Here is a 21,440-nt window from a genome sequence, read left to right as displayed (position 1 = left end):
GAGGGTCAGAGAAGAGTAAAAAGAGAGGAGGGTGGTGTGCTATGGAGAGCCTTCCTGTTGAGACCGTGATGGACAATGACTGAGAACCCTCATCCATTTAGTGTTTTTGTTTAGTTTCTGTCATTCTATCTCTTAACCTAAATTAACTGAAACTGACTCTGTGCTGCCAGTACAACCTGTGTTGGGACAGTACAGATTTAACAACTAAGATATAATGCGTTCATTAGTAAGCTTTAGAGGTACTGGAAGGCAGGTGTTGCTACCTTTTTGGACAGATCTAGGCTAGCTGCTTCCGGTGTTAAGCTAAGCTGTTTACCGTGCAGTTATGCACGGTAAACACCAGAAAGCAAACAAGTGTATTTGCCAAAACGTGACTATAGAGCATTCTTTTCTCTCTCTTGTGGTTGTGTATATGCATTGTACTCTTACATTATTCCTCTGTTATGTTATGCTGGCACTAAGAAAGGGATTTTGACAGTTCACCACAGTGAACCTCTCAGCTCATCTCACACTTGACAGCTGCTTAAAACGGTGTTATCTCTGAACTAATGTTAAACCCCCTTGACACACACCTTCTCACAGACGGGTCATAGCAGGACTGTGTATGAGCTCGGCTCCCTTGAACCTTTCCATCACAGGATTCCAAGGTCATTCCCAGAGGATTTAACAGATCAAAACGGCTGCCATTTTATCTCTCTGCTGCCCTGCCAGCATTGGACCAATAGCTATTTGAACCAGGGATTCCCATTGTCACATAGATCTAGCACTGGGGTGATTGAATAAAGTGGGGCGAGGTGTGCAGGCATCTCTGTGCGGGGTGGACCACAGCCCACTGTGACAGCTGTGTGTGTGTGTGTTTAAGATAGAAAAGCGGGGCAGGGTTACCCTCTAAATCAGTGGAGAGACAGAGGGGTGTCAACAAGGCCTCAGAGACACCATTCCACACATTCTGGGGTGCTATGTTTGTGTGTGTGTGTGTGCGTGTGTGTGTGTGTGTGTGTATGTGTGTGTGTGTGTGCATGTGCGTGCATGCGTGTATGTGTGAGTGTAGGCTATGTGCATACATGTGCATGCAATAGGACTGCAATACTGTTTATAATCTAGTTTGGTGACTATTTCATGCTTGCCAGCTGTGAATGTTATGGCAAAAATAAAAAAAATAAAGTTGACAAATCAAACCATCAATAATATCAATAGTATCTCTCTACAGCAACCAATGTATGCCAGGAGTCAATTAGTTTATTAGCATAAAGATGGAAAGTAAGAGGAAAACAGCTAGCCTTAAGGTCAATAATTGATAATTGATATATTGTTTGTTTAATTCTTACAAAAACCAAACTGTGACAATGACAATTTGAGGTTTTGCTTCCAGTCTTTATGCTAAGCTAATCGCCTGCTGGCTAAAGCTTCATATCTAGTGTACGGACACAAGAGTGATATCAATCCTAAACACAAGATTAATTCAATTTATTAATCTTATTAACAATCTTAATAGGCAGGCAACACTTTGCCTTTACACTCAATATGAAGCTAGAGCCAGGAGGAGATTGGTTTAGCTCAGCATAAAGACTGGAAGAAGGGGGAAACCGCTAGCCTGGCTCTGTCCAAATGTACCAGTGCCTCTAAAACTCTCTAATGAAATATTAATATTTTGTTTAATCCGTATAAAAAACAAACATTGGGTTCTGCCTCCAGTCTTTTTGCTAAACTAAGCTAAACGGCTGCTGGCTATAGCTTCATATTTTGTGTACAGACATTAGTGGCATCAATCTTCTCATCTAACTCTCGGAAAGAGGGCAACTAAACATATTTTCTAAGATGTCGAACTATATAATGTCTAAGCTCGAAAGCTGGCATTTCCATACAGTTGTTAACAAGTCATGAATTACACGAATGCACGCACGCATGCACGCATGCACACACGCACGCACACAACACACACACACACACACACACACACACACATGACTCCCCATTAATATTTTGGCTTGTTGTAATATTATGTTTGAACATCAGATCTGCTGCCAACTAACTTCTGTCCGTCTTATATTCTTTTTAGTTACCAATTAATCAATGAATAGACTGATCTTTTACATTCTTCAGTGCTACAGCATGATGTGTCTTCTCTTTTTTCTTTTACATTTTAAATGTTGTGGTTACACATCATCTTTAAATTGGCCCTCATGAGCAAAAATATTTCAGTCTCGGAAAAAGAGGTCATAAATGAACCAGCTGATATATGTCCTTTTACCTGTTTTCATCACCTTAGTTTTTTATGATTCACATTTTCTCCAAGAACAGACAGATATGTGCTTGCATAATTCCCCAGAGATCAGAATCACTATTTTAGAAGGATCTAGTTTCTTTTTCTGCCCATGCAGTCTCCAGCTAATTAGAATACAAAGATGCCAGCAACAGGAGTTTGGCCTCTGGCTCCTGGCCCTGAATATCAAAGGGTGATGGCATGCCTCAGGGTACACAAGTGGTTCCACTCTAGTTCTCACCATTACACTGTTTTTTTCAGAGCTTGGCTGAGGGATGAGGTGAAACTGCCCTTGAACACAAATATCTTCATAATCTCCATGTTCATAACCTGAAAGTGATTTTTCCACTTTGTAGAACATTGACCCTCATTGTTCACAAGTTCATGAATGGCTGACCAACTCTGAAATATATAGTTAAATTTAGACTTATAAGATAAGATTGAAAGTTTGTCTGGAAACAGTAGTCGAGTAACAAATCTCACTACAAGGTCCAGCTTTTGATCATGACACGATCTTCATTAGCATTAGGATCATTCATCAGCTACTAAGTGGACTTTGTGGTAAGATTGTATTCTCAACTGCTGTTTCCAATGTCAAAAATGAACGTTGAACCTCATCTTTTAAGCCAGATTGCATGAGAAGTCCTTAAAATGCTCAGAAGGAAATGGAAAATGGAAGTTTTCAAGTACAAGTAGGCTAACTGCTCCATGTGCTGGGGAAGATTGTGTGTTTGGAAGCTTCAGATCAGCTACTAAATGGAGCTGGCAGTGAGATTGTTTTTTCAACTATTTACAGACATTACATTTAAGACATTTAGGAAGTCAGATTGACTGGATTGCAACAAAATTGTGCGTCAGACATAGACAGAAAATACCGATTAAAATGGAAGCAGAATAGATTCCTGCCTTTTAAATTAACCCATCTTGCCCTGTTATTGTGTACACTGGATACAAATGTTAAGTGTTGCTAAGAAAATAGGTGGCAAAGTTTTATCCCTGGCAGGTACTGTCCCTGATTAATTCCCTAACAAATGTACCTGACTCATGTCTCTGGCTAACCAACGCTCATTAAAGAGTTTTTATTTATTAGACTTGTTTTGTTGTTATGATGCCGGAGAGGGCAGCCATGGTCTCCTGTCTGACCAGCTGTTGTTTTGTAGCCTAAACTGAGCGTGCTGTTAAGACGACGAAGGGTTCCCACTGGCCAGCAGCTCAGCCTAGGACTGTAATTACTGAGATGGCTGAGGACAGGTGAGGGCTTCATTACACAACACACCCATGTATAATCGCACACAATGACGCACAGATTTTTCATGCTCCCAAACACATACAAAGACCACATCCAGTCCATGCATGCTGGAACACACTCACACCCAAAGGAGCTGTTGTCATGAATCTGGCTGTAGAGGAATACATACACAGGATCTGAGCTAATAGACTCAATTGAGGGAGGAAGCAGACAGAGAGCAGCAACCTGGGCAGAAAAAAACAATAGACAGAATAGATCAATTACAGTTTAGCAAAATGCCTAAATGTGATCAGCATCTGCCCTGATGTGTAGGGTAATGTGTTTTGTTATAAAGGATGCATAAGAAGTATGCCATTTATTAGGCCATTGTGATACTCTTTTATTGTAATAATACAAGAGTATCCTCAGTTGCTAGAATTTGAGTGCAGTCTGATGATGGATAAATAAAACGGATGAAAATGGAATGGCAAACAGTCTCCTCGGGATAGTTATCCTATATAGGCCTACTTAGATTTGTATCCCTTAGTATCAAGTAAGCAGGGCCTATAGAATGATCCCTAGAGCATTTTTGTCTGTCTTTTGTTGGGAGATTAGGAAGGCATGCAGCATGGATTTGCCATCAGGGTTTAGGTCCTATATAATGGAGCTGCTGGGCAAAACAATGAATGTCAGTAAGGCTTGGATACCAAAGATGGGTAGCTGAGAAGAGAAAAGATAAGGAAAACTTAAACAATGTATCATCGACTAGACACTATAGATACATACCGCAACAGAACAATATGTCCCTGCTGGCTAGGGAATAAAGAGCAGTATTACCCGGGAAGTACAAACACCAAACAATATTACAATTAGGGGTGGAAATCACCAGAGGCCTTACGATACGATATCATCACGATACTTATGTCACGATACGATATTATTGCGATTTCAAACATATTGCATATTGCAATATATTGCAATTCATTACCTTTTTTCCAACTTCAAATTTTTCCCAATTTCAAATAATGTCCCCAAAAGGAAACTTTGTCATCATCTGTTTTATCTAAAAAGATACATTTCTCTGTTTGTTCATCTCACTTAAATTGTATTGCTGCATAATTAGACTGTCAAGCAGACAAACTGACCAACACATAGAATAAAATATCGATACTTGGCGTCTGTGTATCGATACAGTATTGCCACAGAAAATATTGCGATACTGTGCTGTATCGATTTTTTCCCCCACCCCTAATTACAATCTTACGAAAGACACACTAATGAATAACAAGGATAGTTACTTATATTTATGGCCTGCAAACACATTACAAAATGGTACACACGACCAGTGGAAAATAGAGAATGAAACTACAATTGAACAGACCTTTTTTATCGAAACAAATCAATGCTGCACAGGTATAATTGCTGCACATTGTACTACTAACTCATGCAAAACAGCCACCGTTAATGTTATTAGTTCCTCTTGTGTTTTTTCTTATTTGTCAAGTCAAAATATGTGCTCTTAAAAGGGTTTCAAGGGAGCCCCAAAAAGGAGAAACTGTGCTGTTGCCGCTCTCCTGAGAAGAGAATCGTCGGGAACATGTGTTTGGTGCTTGTAGCACCCGGACAAAATAAAATGACGTACCATGGATGCTAGTGTGAGAAACAACGTGAAAGCCGTCAGGAGGAGTAAGGAGGACAAGAAAGTTCTTCGTAAACAGTTAAAAGCCAGTCACACTTTGCTGAAACATGAAGGCATTAGTACAGCACCGCAGCCTACCAAGGTAACAGAAAATAAACATTTATAAACAGGAAGTGGCAGCTGGCAGGCAGCGAAGAGAGCTAGCCAATGTAGCTTTTTCTAGCTTACTTCTTCTAAAATGTACTGATTTACGGCTATTAGACGCAATACATACAACTCAAAGTTGATTTTCAGCGCATGGCTCAGGCTTTAGGTGACTTGTTATTTGCTGTCTTACAACTGGGATCGATTTTCTAACCTAAAATGATGACACAATGCGTCTCCCAACACAAGTCTTAATCAGTTCATAAGGCTCAGTTATATTTGCACAATGAATACTTTGGTATATTGTATCCTACGTCTTTGACACTTTAAATATAATAACAGAATATGGACGTCACAAGAAGATAGTAAATGAAGAACTCAGAAGTGAACTGTAAAGTGTGTACGTGTATCTTGGACTGCAGGGCGTTATTATTAGGAAATAACAGTCTGGTTACAACACAGTTTATGTTTAGTTGTCTTTTCAACTGTGAAAAATAAAGTTAACATGAAATAATGTGTCTTTTGGACCAGAGTAGGAAACCAACAAAACATAAAAGCAGACAAAGACAAAAAATATAAGACATTGTGTTGGTTGACTAAGGTGTTTGTTGAGTGTTGACTGTGAGGTGTTCAGTAGACTGACAGCCTGGGGGAAGAAGATATTCATTCATTTAATACAGTTATTTCTTAAACAGTGATCAGCCTGTCTTGGATGCCATTTTTCCAATTGTTTTGTTGTTAAACTGGTCTGTATAAAATCAATCAATAAGAACCTCTGTCTCTTCCTCAGAGTTTGGTGGTGGCTAATGGTGGCCTGGGGAACGGCGTTAGTCGAGAGGAGCTGTCTGCAGCGCTGAATGAGATGGGAGAGCTGGAGACACTAATCATGCATCCTCACAAGCCCTATGCTTTTGTCACATACAGGTACTGTGTGGACAATACTACTATCACACCAGAAAGTTATTTTAAGCCGTTCATTTTGGTTTAAAACTCACTTGCTTATTGACATTCTGTTTGCAGATCTGAAGAGAGCGCTCGGAAAGCCCACATCCACCTCAATGGGAAAAAGCTTCAATGTGGAGAGAACAGTGTAACACTCTACCTAAGTTATGTTGACTCAGGTACCTAAACCTTGGCCTTAAACATTGACACCCTCAGATGCAAGCATAAGTTACTGTAAGATCTGCTATAGTCGTTTGAAGCATTGTTTACCGTACATTTTAACAGTAAGTTGGATAACTAAAGCCATTTGATGTGTGCTTAATGCTCTGAAATCATGTCTGATAAGAAACATCTTTTTTGTAGCCAGTAGTGCGATCCTTACTGTATGTTCTGTTTTGCAGTAACCTGTGAAAATGAGGGATCTGTTCCTTTGCCAGAGGGATTAGTCTTGGTGGAGAATTTTGTGTCTCTGGAGGATGAGGCTCTGCTGCTAGCTGCCATTGACTGGTCGTCTACTAATGAGGATGTCACTGGTGAGGGGCTGCATAATGTGCTTTATCTGTTTGTGTCTGGCTTAAGTTGTTAAGTAGTTACCCAGGAACTTGATCATAAACCTAAGTCTTTAACATTGAGCCTAACATCACTGTTACCATTAGTAAGAATAGAGCAGTCTTGATTGGTAAAAAAAAAGTTTTTTGTTTTCCAGGCAGTGATGCGTCTTTCAAATCACGCATTTACAGTTAAATTTAAGAATTTAAGTAAATACACACATTAGATTATAGTCTTAATGAATCATGAATAATTTATCGTTTTAATGTACAAAACTATTTGTAGAAATACAAGAAATTGAACCTCTTTGCTAACCTGATGTGCTAACTTCATTATTATGCCCTTTAGCTCAAAAAGCTCTGAAGCATCGAAGAGTCAAACATTATGGCTTTGAATTTCGCTACGACAACAACAATGTGGATAAGGACAAGCCATTAGCTGCAGGTAAAAAAAGTTTAATGGGTCATACAGATTTTGCCAATATTTTGCCTATTTATTTATTTTTTTACATAGAAAATACAGTACGATATCTCCATATTACTATATTTCACCCACAACTCATGTATTGATAAGTGTGCCATAAGATAATACATTGTGTGTGTGTGTGTGTGTGTGTGTGTGTGTGTGTGTGTGTGTGTGTTTGTGTTTGTGTTTGTGTTTGTGTCCAGGTATTCCTCAGGAGTGTCTACCAGTTCTGGAGCAGTGTGTAAAGAACAAACACATTGATATCATGCCAGACCAGTTGACTGTCAACCAGTATGAGTCTGGACAGGGTGAGTTATTCCAGTCGTGGCTCTAATGACTCACCTGTATCTTATCACAAACTTGGATAAGTTTCCCAGGTTATCATCAAGGCTTTGTAAACATGACTGACAACATGTGGAGTAAGTGGCCACTAGTAAAAAAAACTGAACATATGCAATGTTATTTAAAAAAAGAAATAGTTTATACCCATGAGTAAATCCCAAAAATATCAATGTTTTTACCTCGGAGCGGTTCAGGAATTTAATATTTGGTGGATTAACTAATTCTCTGCGTGATTAGTCAATACCTAATGAAAAACATTTTATCTGGTAAGCTGCAGGGATTTAAAAGAGACATGTCGTGTCCAGGGGGCCTTGCAGAGAGCTGTGGGAACCACAGACAGATACGAATACAGATATTTTTAATTAATGTGGTGCAGTTTATTTATTGCAGAGGCTGCGGCTACACTGTATGTGGAGATGACGTCCAGTAAAAGATCGAGAAACTGAAAGTAGACTTATTGGGTATCCAGACCCTGTGGTTATTTAAACCACTCAGTTGAATGTTCTAACAAAATATAGGCACGCATTAAGATTGTATCGACTTATACCACAAGGTGCCAGCAAAACCTTTCCAACATGCATCGATAAGGACTGATGAAAGTCTTTGAGTTGTTTGTTAATACATTTACAGTACTGGCAAACCTTTCAGGGCTGAAATATAATAAGAAATAAGATAAGTAATAGTTATTAATTATGCATATTTTTCATGCTCAAGCACATGAAGTCAAATGTATTATTAAAGGTCCTATGACATGCTGATTTTTGGATGCTTTTACATAGACCTTAGTGGTCCCCTAATACTGGATCTGACGTCTCTTTCCTGAAATTCAGCCTTGGTGCAGAATTACAGCCACTAGAGCCAGTCCCACAATGAGCTTTCCTTAGTATGTGCCATTTCTGTGTCTGTAGCTATTGAGGAGGAGAGAGGGGGGGCAAGGTGGAGGGTGGGGGTATGGCCTTGACCAACTGCCACTTTGCTCGTTTGAAAGCCATGATGTCTCTCTCTCATGGGTGGGCCACATTCTCTGGGTGGGCAAAGCAGAGAAAGGGGAGGTAACCTTGCTCCTTAAGATCTCATTAGGAGCAAGATTCCAGATCGGCCCATCTGAGCTTTCATTTTCTCCAAGGCAGAGCAGGATACCCAGGGCTCGGTTTAAACCTATCACCATTTCTAGCCACTGGGGGACCATAGAGAGGCTGGGGGAACGCATATTTAACCTCATAAAGGGAAACTTTCATGCCATGGGACCTTTTTAAATGTCAGAATGATTTCAGTGTCACACATCATTAAAGGTACAATGGTGTCCATCAGAAACCCAACACACAAGTTAAAACTAAACACTTTCATATTTAAAGAACCTTGATGCATTTTGACTGGCCCAAACTATTTTAATTCTACATGTATGTTTTATAATATTTTCAGGCATTCCTCCTCACGTGGACACTCACTCTGCCTTTGAGGACACCATTCTGTCACTAAGCCTGGGGGCAAAGGTAAGTGTTTTCTACAACCTCCTCCATTCTGTCCCGATAAATACTCACCACAGCATCCATCAATAATTCTAACGAAAGTTACACATTTAAAGATGAAAAGTGTTGGTCCGAAGAAAAGCCCTTTCTTTGTCGGGTTTCGATCAATGAAATGAACCTTCACTTCACTGACCTGTGTGATTCATCCGTCTCAGATGAATCACAACTGGTAGAGATGAGTGCGTGCAACAGTATGTTTGTTTGGGGTTTGGTGTCCTTGCAACTTACTGGGAACATTTAATCACCTTGCTAGCTACATCTATTTTCTTTTCTCTCTCCCTGACACACTTATACTGTCATAATCTCATTCTGGCCTTCAGTTGATACAGTATGTAGTCAGTGACTGTTTTAGAGTTGTCGCCCTGGTGGTGAGACATTAATGAACAGTAGAGATACAGATTTTCCTTCTTAAAAAAAGTGGGTTTTGCTTTGTCCTTGACTACTCCAGGTGTGACTAGATGCTGTCACCTGGTACTAGGATGCTGGTTTCGTCTCTGCAGGGTGACTGCTGTGGATGAACACCCATCTGTCACTGCTTGTCTAAAAAGCAGGGGCTGTATTAGCAATCAGCTGTCATCTGTCACACAGACTGACAGACAGCAGTTTTTGTGTAGTGCAAAACATGTGTTCTTTGTCAGAGCTCTTCAGGGACGATTTTGAGCTACAAAAAGTGTACAGGAGCCATATTATATCAGGTGCTTAGAGAAAAAGGCACACGCAATATCAATATGAAGATCTATTGATCACAAGTATGTTTAAACATTATGTCCTCATAATGTAAACCTTTTTTTTACGCAAACTCATTTATTCAAATATAAAGTTAACAAGAATATGCACACAAAAAAAACTCTGGTACACATGCTTAACCCAATGTAGTGGGGAATTTGACTCACAGTATCATTCTCACTGTGGTTCTGTTAGTTTTTTGTTAATCAGTTGATCAGCTGCGATCCGATTCATCCGACTATCAGAACATTTCACTTTTAGCCTGCCACCTGATACGATTAATCTTGAATTATTTATTTTAAAGATAAAGAGTTACTAAACTGACTCAGGCATCACTGATTGACACATGTAGACTCTGCAGTTTCATATATTTGCAGGTTTATTGAGCTTGTTTGTGTTTGCAGAGAGAGAGAGAATAAATAACTGTGTGTGTGTGTGTGTTGTGTGTTGTGTTAATGATGAATAGTCCTGTAGTAAAGCATAGCTGGCAGCATCACCATTGATTTTAGTCACATTCCACCGGTTTCATTGATTAACCAATACTCCACAGTTGGGAACAGCACAGTCCTGCCTGTTGTGTGAGTTGTGGTTTGAGGCGAAGATTAGATAATATGCTGGTGTTGCATGTACATTGCAAACCTATCTCTCTCTCTCTTTCTCTCTCTCACTCAGTCACTCACTCACTCACTCACTCACATAAAATCCAATTTTCCTTCTGTCAGAAGTTGGAGGGATGCAGTTTGAAATTGTGTAGAAGTAATTTCCCAGCAGAGCTCATGCTGCAGCTCATCCCTGTAAGCAGGGGCGGATCTAGAAAAATATTTATGGGGTGGCGAGAGGGGGGCAGGAAGTTTTGAGGAGTGGCAACATATGTCAGACGTATATTTACTGAATTTAATAAGTTATCACAGTTTGATGAGAAATAGTATGTACACACTACAAAAGGGCACAGGATGCCATTTACAAACTCATACAGACAAACTTCATCTCATGCAATCAGTGTCCTGCATTTGAGGTTTCATTTGAAACAGTTCAAATTAGGAATAAGTGACCGTACAATGTGATCTCACTTAATAGGAGATAGCAGTATGCAGGCAGCATTTGTACAAAATTAGGAACTGTCATTGATTAGTTCTAACCATCAGACTGTTAACACACACTAACATTTTAGCCTGGGAGAGTATTTTTTAGGTTCATTTGTTTATTTTTTGTTTTATTTATATGTTTTTTTTTTATTTTTTATATTTAATCTGAGCAATAGATCTAAAATACATTTGATACAAAATATAAAACCTCATCTCCCCATCTCATCACACTTTCACACTGACAACTTTCCCTAATTATTCATATTTAAGGAAAAAAGGGGGAGTTCTCTGCGCTTCTGCAGACCACAACAATCCGGTGCAACCAAGGCAGGACACAACAGAATAAATAGCAAAAAATTGCCGGTGCAACACGGATGTCTTCTACTTGATGTTACATCTTCATCAGAGTCCTGACTCTGATGAAGATGTAACTATGCATTGAAACGTTAGTCACTGTTATGCACCTTAAGAAATAAAATCATCAAGTAGAAGACATCCGTGTTGCACCGGCAATTTTTTGCTATTTATTCATATTTAAGCTTTGTCATTTGTTGTTCTTATTCATATCTAGTATACTATGCATCAACAGTTTCCATACCGTGTGACTGACTTGACTGGAGATGGTTGGTGATGGCCCAGGCACTCTGCTTTCCCTTTCTCTGTCTGAGCCCTGCACGTTCTCTTGTCTCTCGCTTTCTCCCTCCTCATCTTGGTGATGCTCTCTGTGGTCTTCTCCCACTTCCTCCTGGCCCTGGTCGCCTTGGCCTTGTATTCTGTCTCTGTCACGTTTCTGTTGCCATTTTCTCTCTCCTTCCACCTCTTTTCTCTCTCCTTCCACCTCATCTTCTCCCGTCTACCTTGCTAACTTGTTCATTTTCTATTTCTCTCGCCTTTCTCTTTGGAGACAAAAACTGAATATGCTACCTTTCCTTCAAAGCAATAATGTTTTCCTTAACAGACGTTGAATCAATATTAGCTTTTGTAGCCTACTTTACACAGAACAAACGTCAGACCCTAAGTAACATTGTATAGTTGGCGAAATAACGTTCTTCAACCTGATTTTTATTATCTCAAAATCAGCATCACAACTATGCTAGCACTGTGCTTTCATTATAATTTCATTTCTTGATAGATGTTAATCCGTTTTGACCTCTTTCCTCCTGTGTCTCCATTCATCGCGACTCCTGGCTGCCTCGCTTCGCGCCACTCAGTTTTCCAAACAAAACAGGCTCTCTCCGCTCTGGCGTCATCTTATGCTGCATTCACTGTAGTCGGACATTGGAGACGCACGCTCGTAAATTGTCAAATTGGCCATAACTTTTACCGTAATTCGTTGCTGCCAACTGGGGTGGCAGCAGGGGTGGCAAGGCTTTCCTTTAGGGTGGCATTTGCCACCCTATGCCACCCCGGTAGATCCGCCCCTGCCTGTAAGGAAACATCCGGATCAAACACCAACGCTGGGGTGGAGAAGCTTCTGTTCGTTGTTTGTGAGAGAGCAAGCAGTGTGTGTTTTATTTTTTTTCCCTCTGGGTGTCGTCATTCAAAACTCTTGACTAAAAGGAAAAAAGGTGGGTGCCTGGGTAGCTTACCTGGTAGAGCGCACGCCCATATAAAGACGCTTAGTCCTCGACGCAGTGGCCACAGGTTCAACTCCGACCTCTGGCCCTTTGCTGCACGTCATCCCCTCTCTCTCCCCCTTCAAGTCTCTAAGCTGTCCTGTCAGAAATAAAGGCATAAAATGCCCAAAAAATCTTAAGAAAAAAGGTTTCATGTTTGTAAGATGTTTTTTTTTTATTTTTTATTGATTGATGTTACAGTTCTTTGGTAGTGTAATACTAGTTTGTTTTCATAAGAAAACATTTGGCAGCAAAACCAGCATTCGTTCAATAACACTGCATTTACAATATCTATGAACACTCAATATGATACATAACTACTGGATTGTTGATACCATTTGTCATAAAGTTAAACAGCTGTACAACAACATGGCCTGATTGGTCTCTTAAGTGATCAAAACTGAATTAAAACCAATAATTAAATCCGGCAATATCCTTTTGGAGAATAAAAGTAAATAAGACTGAGAATTTGAAGATGCATTTTTTGGTACTCGGAAGATACGGACACAATTGGTAGTATAAAGTATTGAGGTTTGATACTGATTATCAGCAATTACATGGCTGTAGCAGCTACAGAATAATACGGAGGGATGCATGGAACGGTATATGTTTGTGCGTGAAAGAGTGAGTGAGTGATTACCTCAGTGTTCATATCATTTTCCTATTTTAAATGCAGACGGTGATGGAGTTCCGTCATCCCGATGGTCGTATAGTTGCTGTGGTGTTGCCAGGACGCAGCCTCCTGGTGATGAAGGGAGAGAGCAGATACCTCTGGACACATGGGTGAGCTCAACTGTGTCAGATGAATCGGTCTCCCCCCCGCTAGGAGTCCGTTTATCTCGACGTGAACTTTAGGTCTATTAATGGAGGAGTGACAGCCAGGTCTCTTCTTCTATTCCGTTGAAGGGTCGCACAAAAAAACTGATTTTATGATGTCTCTCTGGGTTACAATACAGTCTGTCTGTGGACCTTTTACCACATTTGAATCACTTTTTTTTAAAACCAGTGACAGGCTCAAGTTTGGGTCATATCCACATCTTCTGGTGTTCACATAAAGCACACCAACTTCACAGATTAGCTGCTATCAGTTTGTTTAACATAGTCAACCACTACTACAACTGTCTCTTATCTTCTCTCAGGATAACTCCTCGAAAGTTTGACATGGTGCCAGTCTGCGACCCACAATCCCCTGCTCATACGCCTGACCTCGGGACTCACAGCAATCTCACTTTGAACAAGAGGGGCACCCGCACTTCTTTCACTTTCCGCAAGATTAGACATGAACCCTGCCGATGTGGTGAGAATCTTGCAAGGTCATAATAAAGCACACAGTATGTTTTAAGACTGGGTATCGCCAGTGATTTCTCTAATCGATTCGATTCCGATTCACCAGGTCCAGATTCGATTACATTTCCTACAGCCAGTGAGTAGAGTGACCATGTTGAAGAACATTTTTGTAAAACCGCTCTTCAACCGGCTGGGTAACACTGGCACATTTACAGAAATGTTGATTAATGTGCATTGTCCTAAATCTTAATCTTAACTATAACATGGTAAACGATGAAAAAGCCCTCTCTCTGACAAATGAATAAAAAAAAAAAATGAAGACTTCTGGTCTTTACAGTTAAAGGAACACGCCGACTTATTGGGACTTTAGCTTATTCACCATATCCCCCCAGTTAGATAAGTCCATACATACCCTTCTCATCTCGGTGCGTGTCGTAACTCTGTCGGACGCTCCCACCGCTAGTCTAGCTTAGCACAGATCCTGGAGGTAACCGGCTCCATCTAGCCTACTGCTCCCAATAAGTGACAAAATAACACTAACATTTTCCTGTTTACATGTTGTGATTTGTATAGTCACAGTGTGTACAAATAACAAGGTCACATGAGACACAGCCATCTTCTAACCGTATACAAACTGGGAACTATATTCTCAGAAGGCGAAGCACTGCTACTTCTGCTACTTGGGCGGAGTGATTTGCTCGCAGTAACAACGGTGCTTTTCAGGTGTTGCGCTAATCACACTGCCCAAGTAGCAGTGCTTGAAAGCCCTGTGTGTGTCATGTGATGCCCTTATACATCCATGGCGAAAAGGCAAACATTAAAAGATTGATTTTGGAATTGTACTAATCGATATGAGATCACTCAAACGAAGATTTTAATCAAAGAATCAATTATTTTGACCCAGCCCTAGTGTGTTTGATAACTGAAGCCAAAATTTAGGGAAAAAACTCTTCAAAACCCTCCTGTTTATCACCACCTGTTAATTATATACAGTCTGATGGACACATTTATCTTACTATTCAACCCCTTCTTTCCTCTCTCTCTCTCTCTCTATCTCTCTCTCTCCCTCCCTCCCTCTCCCTTTAGCCTTCCCCTCTGCCTGTGATAGTCAGGTAGCTCCCTCAGCACCCTCTCCGCCGTCTCCTCCCTCACTACCCTGTTGCCATGCCGACGCAGCCCTTCTGGAGGAGGAGTATGTGCACCGGGTGTACGACGCCATCGCCTCCCACTTCAGTGGCACTCGCCACTCCCCCTGGCCTCGTGTTTGCCACTTCCTGTCATCGCTCCCACCTGGCAGCGTGCTGGCCGATGTGGGCTGTGGAAATGGCAAATACCTGGGTGTCAACCTGGACGTGATTGCAGTGAGTGTCATCATGTGTTACAATAATGTCTGTAATTCTGTGATACTTCCGTGATCCCTGTGGAGACATTTCCTTTTCCATTCTGTTTTTATTGCTACTGCTTCTTAGATTATCCCCACTGTAAAATCCCACACAGTCATTTATGTACAGAAACATGTCATAACTGCAGAATGAGGTAGAACTCCTCTGCTGCTACTTCACAGGAGGACAAGGTGGCAGAGGCCTTTTTTTTTCTTTTTTTCTTTTTTTTACTAGTTTGATGGAGATGACATCAAGGCTATAAGGCTAGTCTTTGTTGTAAACCACACTTTAATGCAAAAGTTGAAACATATTTTGGTAAGGCTTTCGAAAAACCCTTATTTGGTTTCTTTCCGAGGGTTAGATGAGAAGACTGATACGACTCCCAAGAGAAAAAAAATACACCCATCAGAACTTTTTAAGATGTCACTAGTATACTGTGTATCTTCTTTATGTAATTCATACACCGACAAAAACATAACACAACAATTTATGGTTTTAAGGAGAGTTTGAGCCTGCTGGAACTATTTAAACATGATAGGAGAGTAAATAAGTCTGCTTTATAGGTGTTGGTAGGTGCATTTTCTCTATTTGGAGAGAGGCAGGCTACCGGTTTTCTCTTTTTTCTTTAATGGCCCTGACACACCAACCCGATAAACTGCCGTCGCACAGTCTGGCGAGGTCAGTGACTTGAGTCTGTTTGGTGTGTTCGTGCCGTCGTCCGTTGGAGGAGCCATCGGCCTTCATTTTGGCTGACCTGACTTGCTGGGTCGGAGGGCAGCAGTCGGACTCACTCCACCAATCGCTAACCCGGAAATAACCAGCGGGATGAGTGACAAACTACTCTCAAAATCTGACGAAAATCTTTTAAACTGACCTTGTCGATCTGAAATGAAGACAACTGCATGGCCTATTTCTCGCTTAAAATGTTTTCAGAAACCCGTTTCAGTGAACTATTTTCGTAAAAAAAAGGGGGTCGTATTTCGAACAAGCCGCCATTACTATCGGCTGGAGAAGCCAGACCCACGTGACGCATTGTCATTTCCGGTTTTCATTTTTTTGTATTACGTCCCGCACATGCGCAGAACGTACGCTCAAGACGGCGTCGCTTCAGTGTGTTCAAAGGCACTTTCTGGACCTCGGGGAGCCGACTGATCAGTCTGACTTCCTTTTCTGCCGACGGTCAGCTGTCGGGTTGGTGTGTCAGGGGCTTAAAGGGATACGCCACCGTTTGTTGAAATAGGGCTTATCACGGTCTCCCCTAGCTGTAGATAGGTGGGCCAATGCATTTTTTGTGCATGCATTGTTTTAGTCCGGTGCAACACCGGCAGCGCCGCTGCTAGTTAGCTTAGCGTAGTGAATGGAATCCCATGTTGCCGGTTAGCATGTTGTGAGTAAAAGTGAGCCAACAAAAGACAAAAAAAACAACCTAATTACTTGCACTGACACAAAAAATGCATTGGCCCACCTATCTACAGCTAGGGGAGAGCGTGATAAGCCGGTGGCGTATTCCTTTAAGTCTTTATGCTAAGCAAGGCTAAACTTTAACTTCAACTCCCACTCTAGTGCTTTACTTAAAATGTAGACATGAAATTTATATTTAAATGTATCCTCTCACACTTAGAAAGAAGGCATATATGTGAACAATTCCTTTAAATAAAGTCTCTATTGCAAGATATGGATCTGAAAAAAAATATTTTCAACGGTTTGCGTCATTACACTTTCCTTGGACAAGAAGCTGCTGTTAACTTATTTACCATATGGTTAATGCTTTGGTTCTACAGCAAGTCATGTTCACATGAAGGGAAATATCTGTAATCACTTTTTAAGTTGTGTAAACATCATGTCTCATCTAAAATGAGCTAAATAATACACAGTCTAGGGATGATATCCTCAGTGCTGAGGCCCGTGTTCTTGCTCTGATGTTTGCTGGTTGTCATTGTTTGTATTAGCTCAGTTTCCATGGCAATATCCTAAATGTTCTGTTTACGTATGCACACTGGGATACTCATGTTTGGGATTTGGAGGTGCGTGTAAGCAGCTTATCCTGACTCCGACTGTAACCGTGATGAATCATTACTGACATGAATCTTGCCATTTTTCTCTCTTAAATTTGTTTCATTCCCTCTGCATTTTCCTTTTGTTCTCTCCCGTTGCAGATTAACACTGCTAACCTTCCCGGTTTCAATTCAAATGAAAAAGGTCGACCTTTGTGTGTTTGCATTTTTAGTAACAGATTGAGTGTGCGTGTAGTATTTCTCACTATCTCTTATCACCTCTGTCTCTTTTGGGACGAGGTCACAAGAAGCTTGCTTGAATTTCTCTGTGAGACAAAATGTGTTAAGAATGATTATTACTGTCATCCAATCCCCTCCCTCCTTTCTCCTCTTCCTTTTACTTTTCTTTCCAACTTCCTTAATTTATACTTTTATCCACTTACTGCATTTCTCTGTTTTTCTTTCATTCTCTGTATGTAATCCATATGTCTTTTGCTCATTTTCCTTGTTTATTCATTTGCCATTCTGTCTCTGGACTTTTTCTCATCTCACAAAAAATAAATGCATCCTTACATTCAACTGAAAATAAGACACACCGCACATGTTCTTGTTTGGACCTTGTACTGTTCTACTGTACCTTGTGCTCCTGTTTGTGAATAATTTTGTATGTCCATGTGTGTGTTTGTTTCTTTTCAGGTTGGTTGTGACCGTAGCGTTGCTCTTGTCCAAATCTGTGCAGAGAGGGGTTTCCAGGCGTTTGTATCCGATGCTCTCAGTGTCCCTCTGCGAACAGCCTCCTGTGATGCCTGCATCTCTATAGCTGTCATACACCACTTCTCCACACAGGTACACACTGGTGTACATTTCTATGAAAAAAACAAAACAATATAGCTACGTTTCTGAAAGATGAACCCACATAAAAAAAAACAAGCACATCATTAAATTGTTCATCACTTGACCTCATAATGTATTTTTTTTTAGACTGCAGGAACCACTGGAATCTTTTTAGGGTCTCAGGAACTTTACTACAGGAAGCTTTTTCAAGTTTTAGCTCCTTGGACATGGATCCAAATTTGGGACAAATCCCTCTGCTCTCAAAGTTGTACTTTATTATGGTTCAGGAACTGTTGGGATGGAGCGTGTGGCACTGAATGTCACTGATTTGTATTTGGTGACACTGAAATTGTCATTGTTGTATTATTCTTAAGATGGGAAATTATTATTATTATTATTATTATTATTATTATTATAAATAAAAATGTATTAGTATTATGCCTTAAATCAAGCAATTGTTTATAATCCTTTATTAGAGTGCTTTGCCTAGCCACCACATGCCTTGTGATGCTGTAGAAAAAGCAAACACAAATTAAAGCTAATTTCTGGTCCCTGTGTTAGTTTATGAGTTAATTGGGTTACTTAGCAGTATGTGATAGAAATGGTCAAATAAATAGTTTGTGTGTTGTAGGAGCGTCGGCTGGCAGCAGTGAAGGAGCTAGTGAGACTTCTGAAGCCCGGAGGTCGAGCGCTCATCTACGTTTGGGCTTTTGAACAAGAGTACAACCAGCAGAGGTCCAAGTACCTCAAAGACCAGAACAAAGAGCATCCTGAGAACCCCAGCGCCACTGAAAACACACCAGAAGACAGCCAGGAACCTCACGAGAATTTGAGTATCCATAGCAGCAGACGTTCAGAAGACAACTACAGGCCTGTAGAAAACATGCAAGATGTGACTGATGGCAAACTTAGTGTGCACACCAACCGCACAGCATTTAACACGCAGGACCTTTTGGTTCCCTGGCATCTGAAAGAGGGGAAAAAACGAGTCGAGGAAAAATCAGGAGAAGGTGGGAAGAAGGATAGAAGGAAAGAGATGTCCAAAAAGACTTCAGGTAACACTTGCTCAGCCTGTAGTTTGAGTTCCATAGCCAAATTAGACAGTAACCCTGATCCCAGTCCAGGCTTTGACTCCAACATGTCTTCTGGATCACATCTTGACACCAGTGATGTCTCTAAACCCAGTCCAAGTTGCGACACCAGTCAGACCTCCAGTTCTACTCTAAAGTTGGAGTCGGAGAGCTGCCCGGCGCCCGTTTATCACCGCTATTACCACGTGTTCCAGCAGGGGGAGCTGGAACAGCTGTGTGGTCAGGAGGCTGGAGTCCATGTGCAGAGCAGCTACCATGACCAGGGAAACTGGTGTGTTATATTAGAGAAGGACTTGGGGAGATGAACTGACACACTCACAATTTATAATAATTTAGCTACAAATACACATTTGAACAAGAGAGTTAATGCAATCTAACCAAATATTAAATTAAAGGGTCCTTTATTTGTTTAAATGCAGAAAAGTGAACAGACAAGTGTCATGAAATAAATGTAATAACTTCACAAATTGCCTGCCTTTGTTGTGCTTTAACTTCTTGCATGGTTCCCAGTGTTGACATTTACATGACCTCAACAGTCCTGTAGTCCACTTTTGCTGAAAATGAATGCAGCTAACTGAAACAAACCTGAAGGTAGTTTGAGGGGGAGGTTGTTTTTTTTTTAAAGATTCTTTTGGGGCATTTCAGCCTTTAATGGAAAGAACAGATGGCTATGAAAGGGGAGAGAGAAGGGGATGACATGCAGGAAATGGTCTCAAGTCAGACTTCAACCCTGGACTTCCTGCATTGAGGTATACACCTCTATATATGTGCGCCTGCTCTACCAACTGAGCTAACCCAGCCACAGTTTAAGTACGGTTGTTGAAAAGCACAGGTTGTAAACATACTCTGGTTCTGTGTAACCCAATGGTACAACCAAGGCTCTTCAACATTCTCCAGAGTGCGTGCACTGTACAGTGGGTTGCCAACTGTAATCTTTGTCTCACCACTTTGACCTCTGTGTCTGCTCTGAATTGACTGAGCTGTAACTAAGCTGTAAACAGCGTGTGCCTGACCTTTTCAAGTTAAAGGGCCAATGTTTAACCCAAGGCACTTCAGGCTGTGGGGGGGATTTGTTCACATTAAAGAAGCAGAACTATATCATTTGTTTTCTTTTTTTAAAAACGTGTCTGACAGTGATAGATTCTTGTCCAATCCATGTAATAATGCAGTACTTCATCATAGGTTTTACATCACAGTCCTTGTAAATGCATTTTGCATAAGAATAGACAGACATAGTATATGTATGTTTCCTGAAAAGAAAAGGGAATACAGATTTAAAGTTTAAACAGTTCTTTTATGGAATTTTATCAGTGCCTTTTGCTTGTCACGGACATTTCTTTTGCCAGCCTTGAATCATACAGTCAGTAAGTACAATTTTTAATTTAAACATTTTTGTTGGCAGAATTTGTTCTTTGATGTTAAATTGGGATTAAATGTAACTGAAATAAGTTGTTGTATTGTTGCTAGTTGATTTAGTGTTGGATCAACTGATGATCAATCAATACTGTATTTCAATTTAGATCTGGTTTAATGGAACACTAAAGTATGACTTCAGTCTATCTTTCTTACACTTGCACACATCCTATTAACAAGACACATTTTACCAGATGGCTGTAAAGACATTGGTAGGTTAATGTAGTGATTGTGGTGAAGTGTGGTGCGGTTATTTGTTGTGGCCCCTCTGTGGCAGGTTGATAAATGTTCAGCAGCTCCCGGTAAATTTCTCTTGTGGCTCCTCAGTCCTCCGGGGCCCACACAAACAAACACATTGTGGGACTGAGATGAGAGATGAAACGGCTTTTATTGACAGTGGTTTATTTATTAAGGTGAAACAGGTTTGCTCACAGTATGGCAAGGATTATGATATTAAATTGAATGTAAAAAATGTCATGGTTGTAAGAAGTAAAGAGGACAGGAGGTTCATTTTCCCAGTTTTCCAATTGTGTGATACTCCTTTCATATCATGTATGGAAATTAAATATCTTGGTCATTTTATAACTGATGATTTAAACGATGACGGAGACATATACAGACAGTGCTGTAAGCTGTATGCTCAGGCCAACATATTGCTTCGCAAGTATGTGTTCTGCAACTGTAAAATGTAATTTAGAGCGTTCTGTACTCCAATGTATACAGCTCATCTCTGGTGGAGCTACAGGAAAAGTAGTCTGGACAGACTCTATTTGGCATATAATGATGCAATGAGGCTGCTGCTTCCAGTCCTCAGATTGCATACTGCCAGCCAATTGTTTGTAAATGCTGGTGTTTCTACATGTGAGGCACTATTGAGGCAATTCATGTAGGCCTATACATTAATATGTTGT

General features: G+C 40.6%; 1 protein-coding gene across 1 annotated transcript; it reads left to right on the top strand.

Moving 5' to 3' along the window:
• Window positions 1–5,088: 5,088 nt before the first annotated feature.
• On the top strand, window positions 5,089–19,588 carry alkbh8 (alkB homolog 8, tRNA methyltransferase). The gene is made up of 12 exons (XM_039822007.1): window positions 5,089–5,272; window positions 6,065–6,198; window positions 6,295–6,395; window positions 6,618–6,749; window positions 7,114–7,209; window positions 7,434–7,538; window positions 8,995–9,065; window positions 13,205–13,311; window positions 13,668–13,825; window positions 14,902–15,176; window positions 17,888–18,037; window positions 18,657–19,588. Exons 1-12 carry the CDS (start codon window positions 5,135–5,137, stop codon window positions 19,419–19,421), a joined length of 2,232 nt encoding a protein of 743 aa, XP_039677941.1. The 5' UTR covers window positions 5,089–5,134; the 3' UTR covers window positions 19,422–19,588.
• The last annotated feature ends 1,852 nt before the right edge of the window (window positions 19,589–21,440 follow it).

Source organism: Perca fluviatilis, chromosome 2 (genome assembly GCF_010015445.1).
Source record: "Perca fluviatilis chromosome 2, GENO_Pfluv_1.0, whole genome shotgun sequence".
NCBI lineage: Eukaryota > Metazoa > Chordata > Actinopteri > Perciformes > Percidae > Perca > Perca fluviatilis.
Note: the sequence above shows the minus strand (reverse complement) of the source record. Positions and strands in the feature narration are given on the sequence as shown.

What these genes read in the sequence shown, in the direction of transcription:
- alkbh8 (XM_039822007.1), top strand. Translation starts at nt 5,135, where the DNA reads ATGGATGCTAGTGTGAGAAACAACGTGAAAGCCGTCAGGAGGAGTAAG. An exon ending in CCTAAGTTATGTTGACTCAG is followed by an intron (nt 6,396 to 6,617) that starts GTACCTAAACCT and finishes TCTGTTTTGCAG; the next exon opens with TAACCTGTGAAAATGAGGGA. An exon ending in CCAGTATGAGTCTGGACAGG is followed by an intron (nt 7,539 to 8,994) that starts GTGAGTTATTCC and finishes TAATATTTTCAG; the next exon opens with GCATTCCTCCTCACGTGGAC.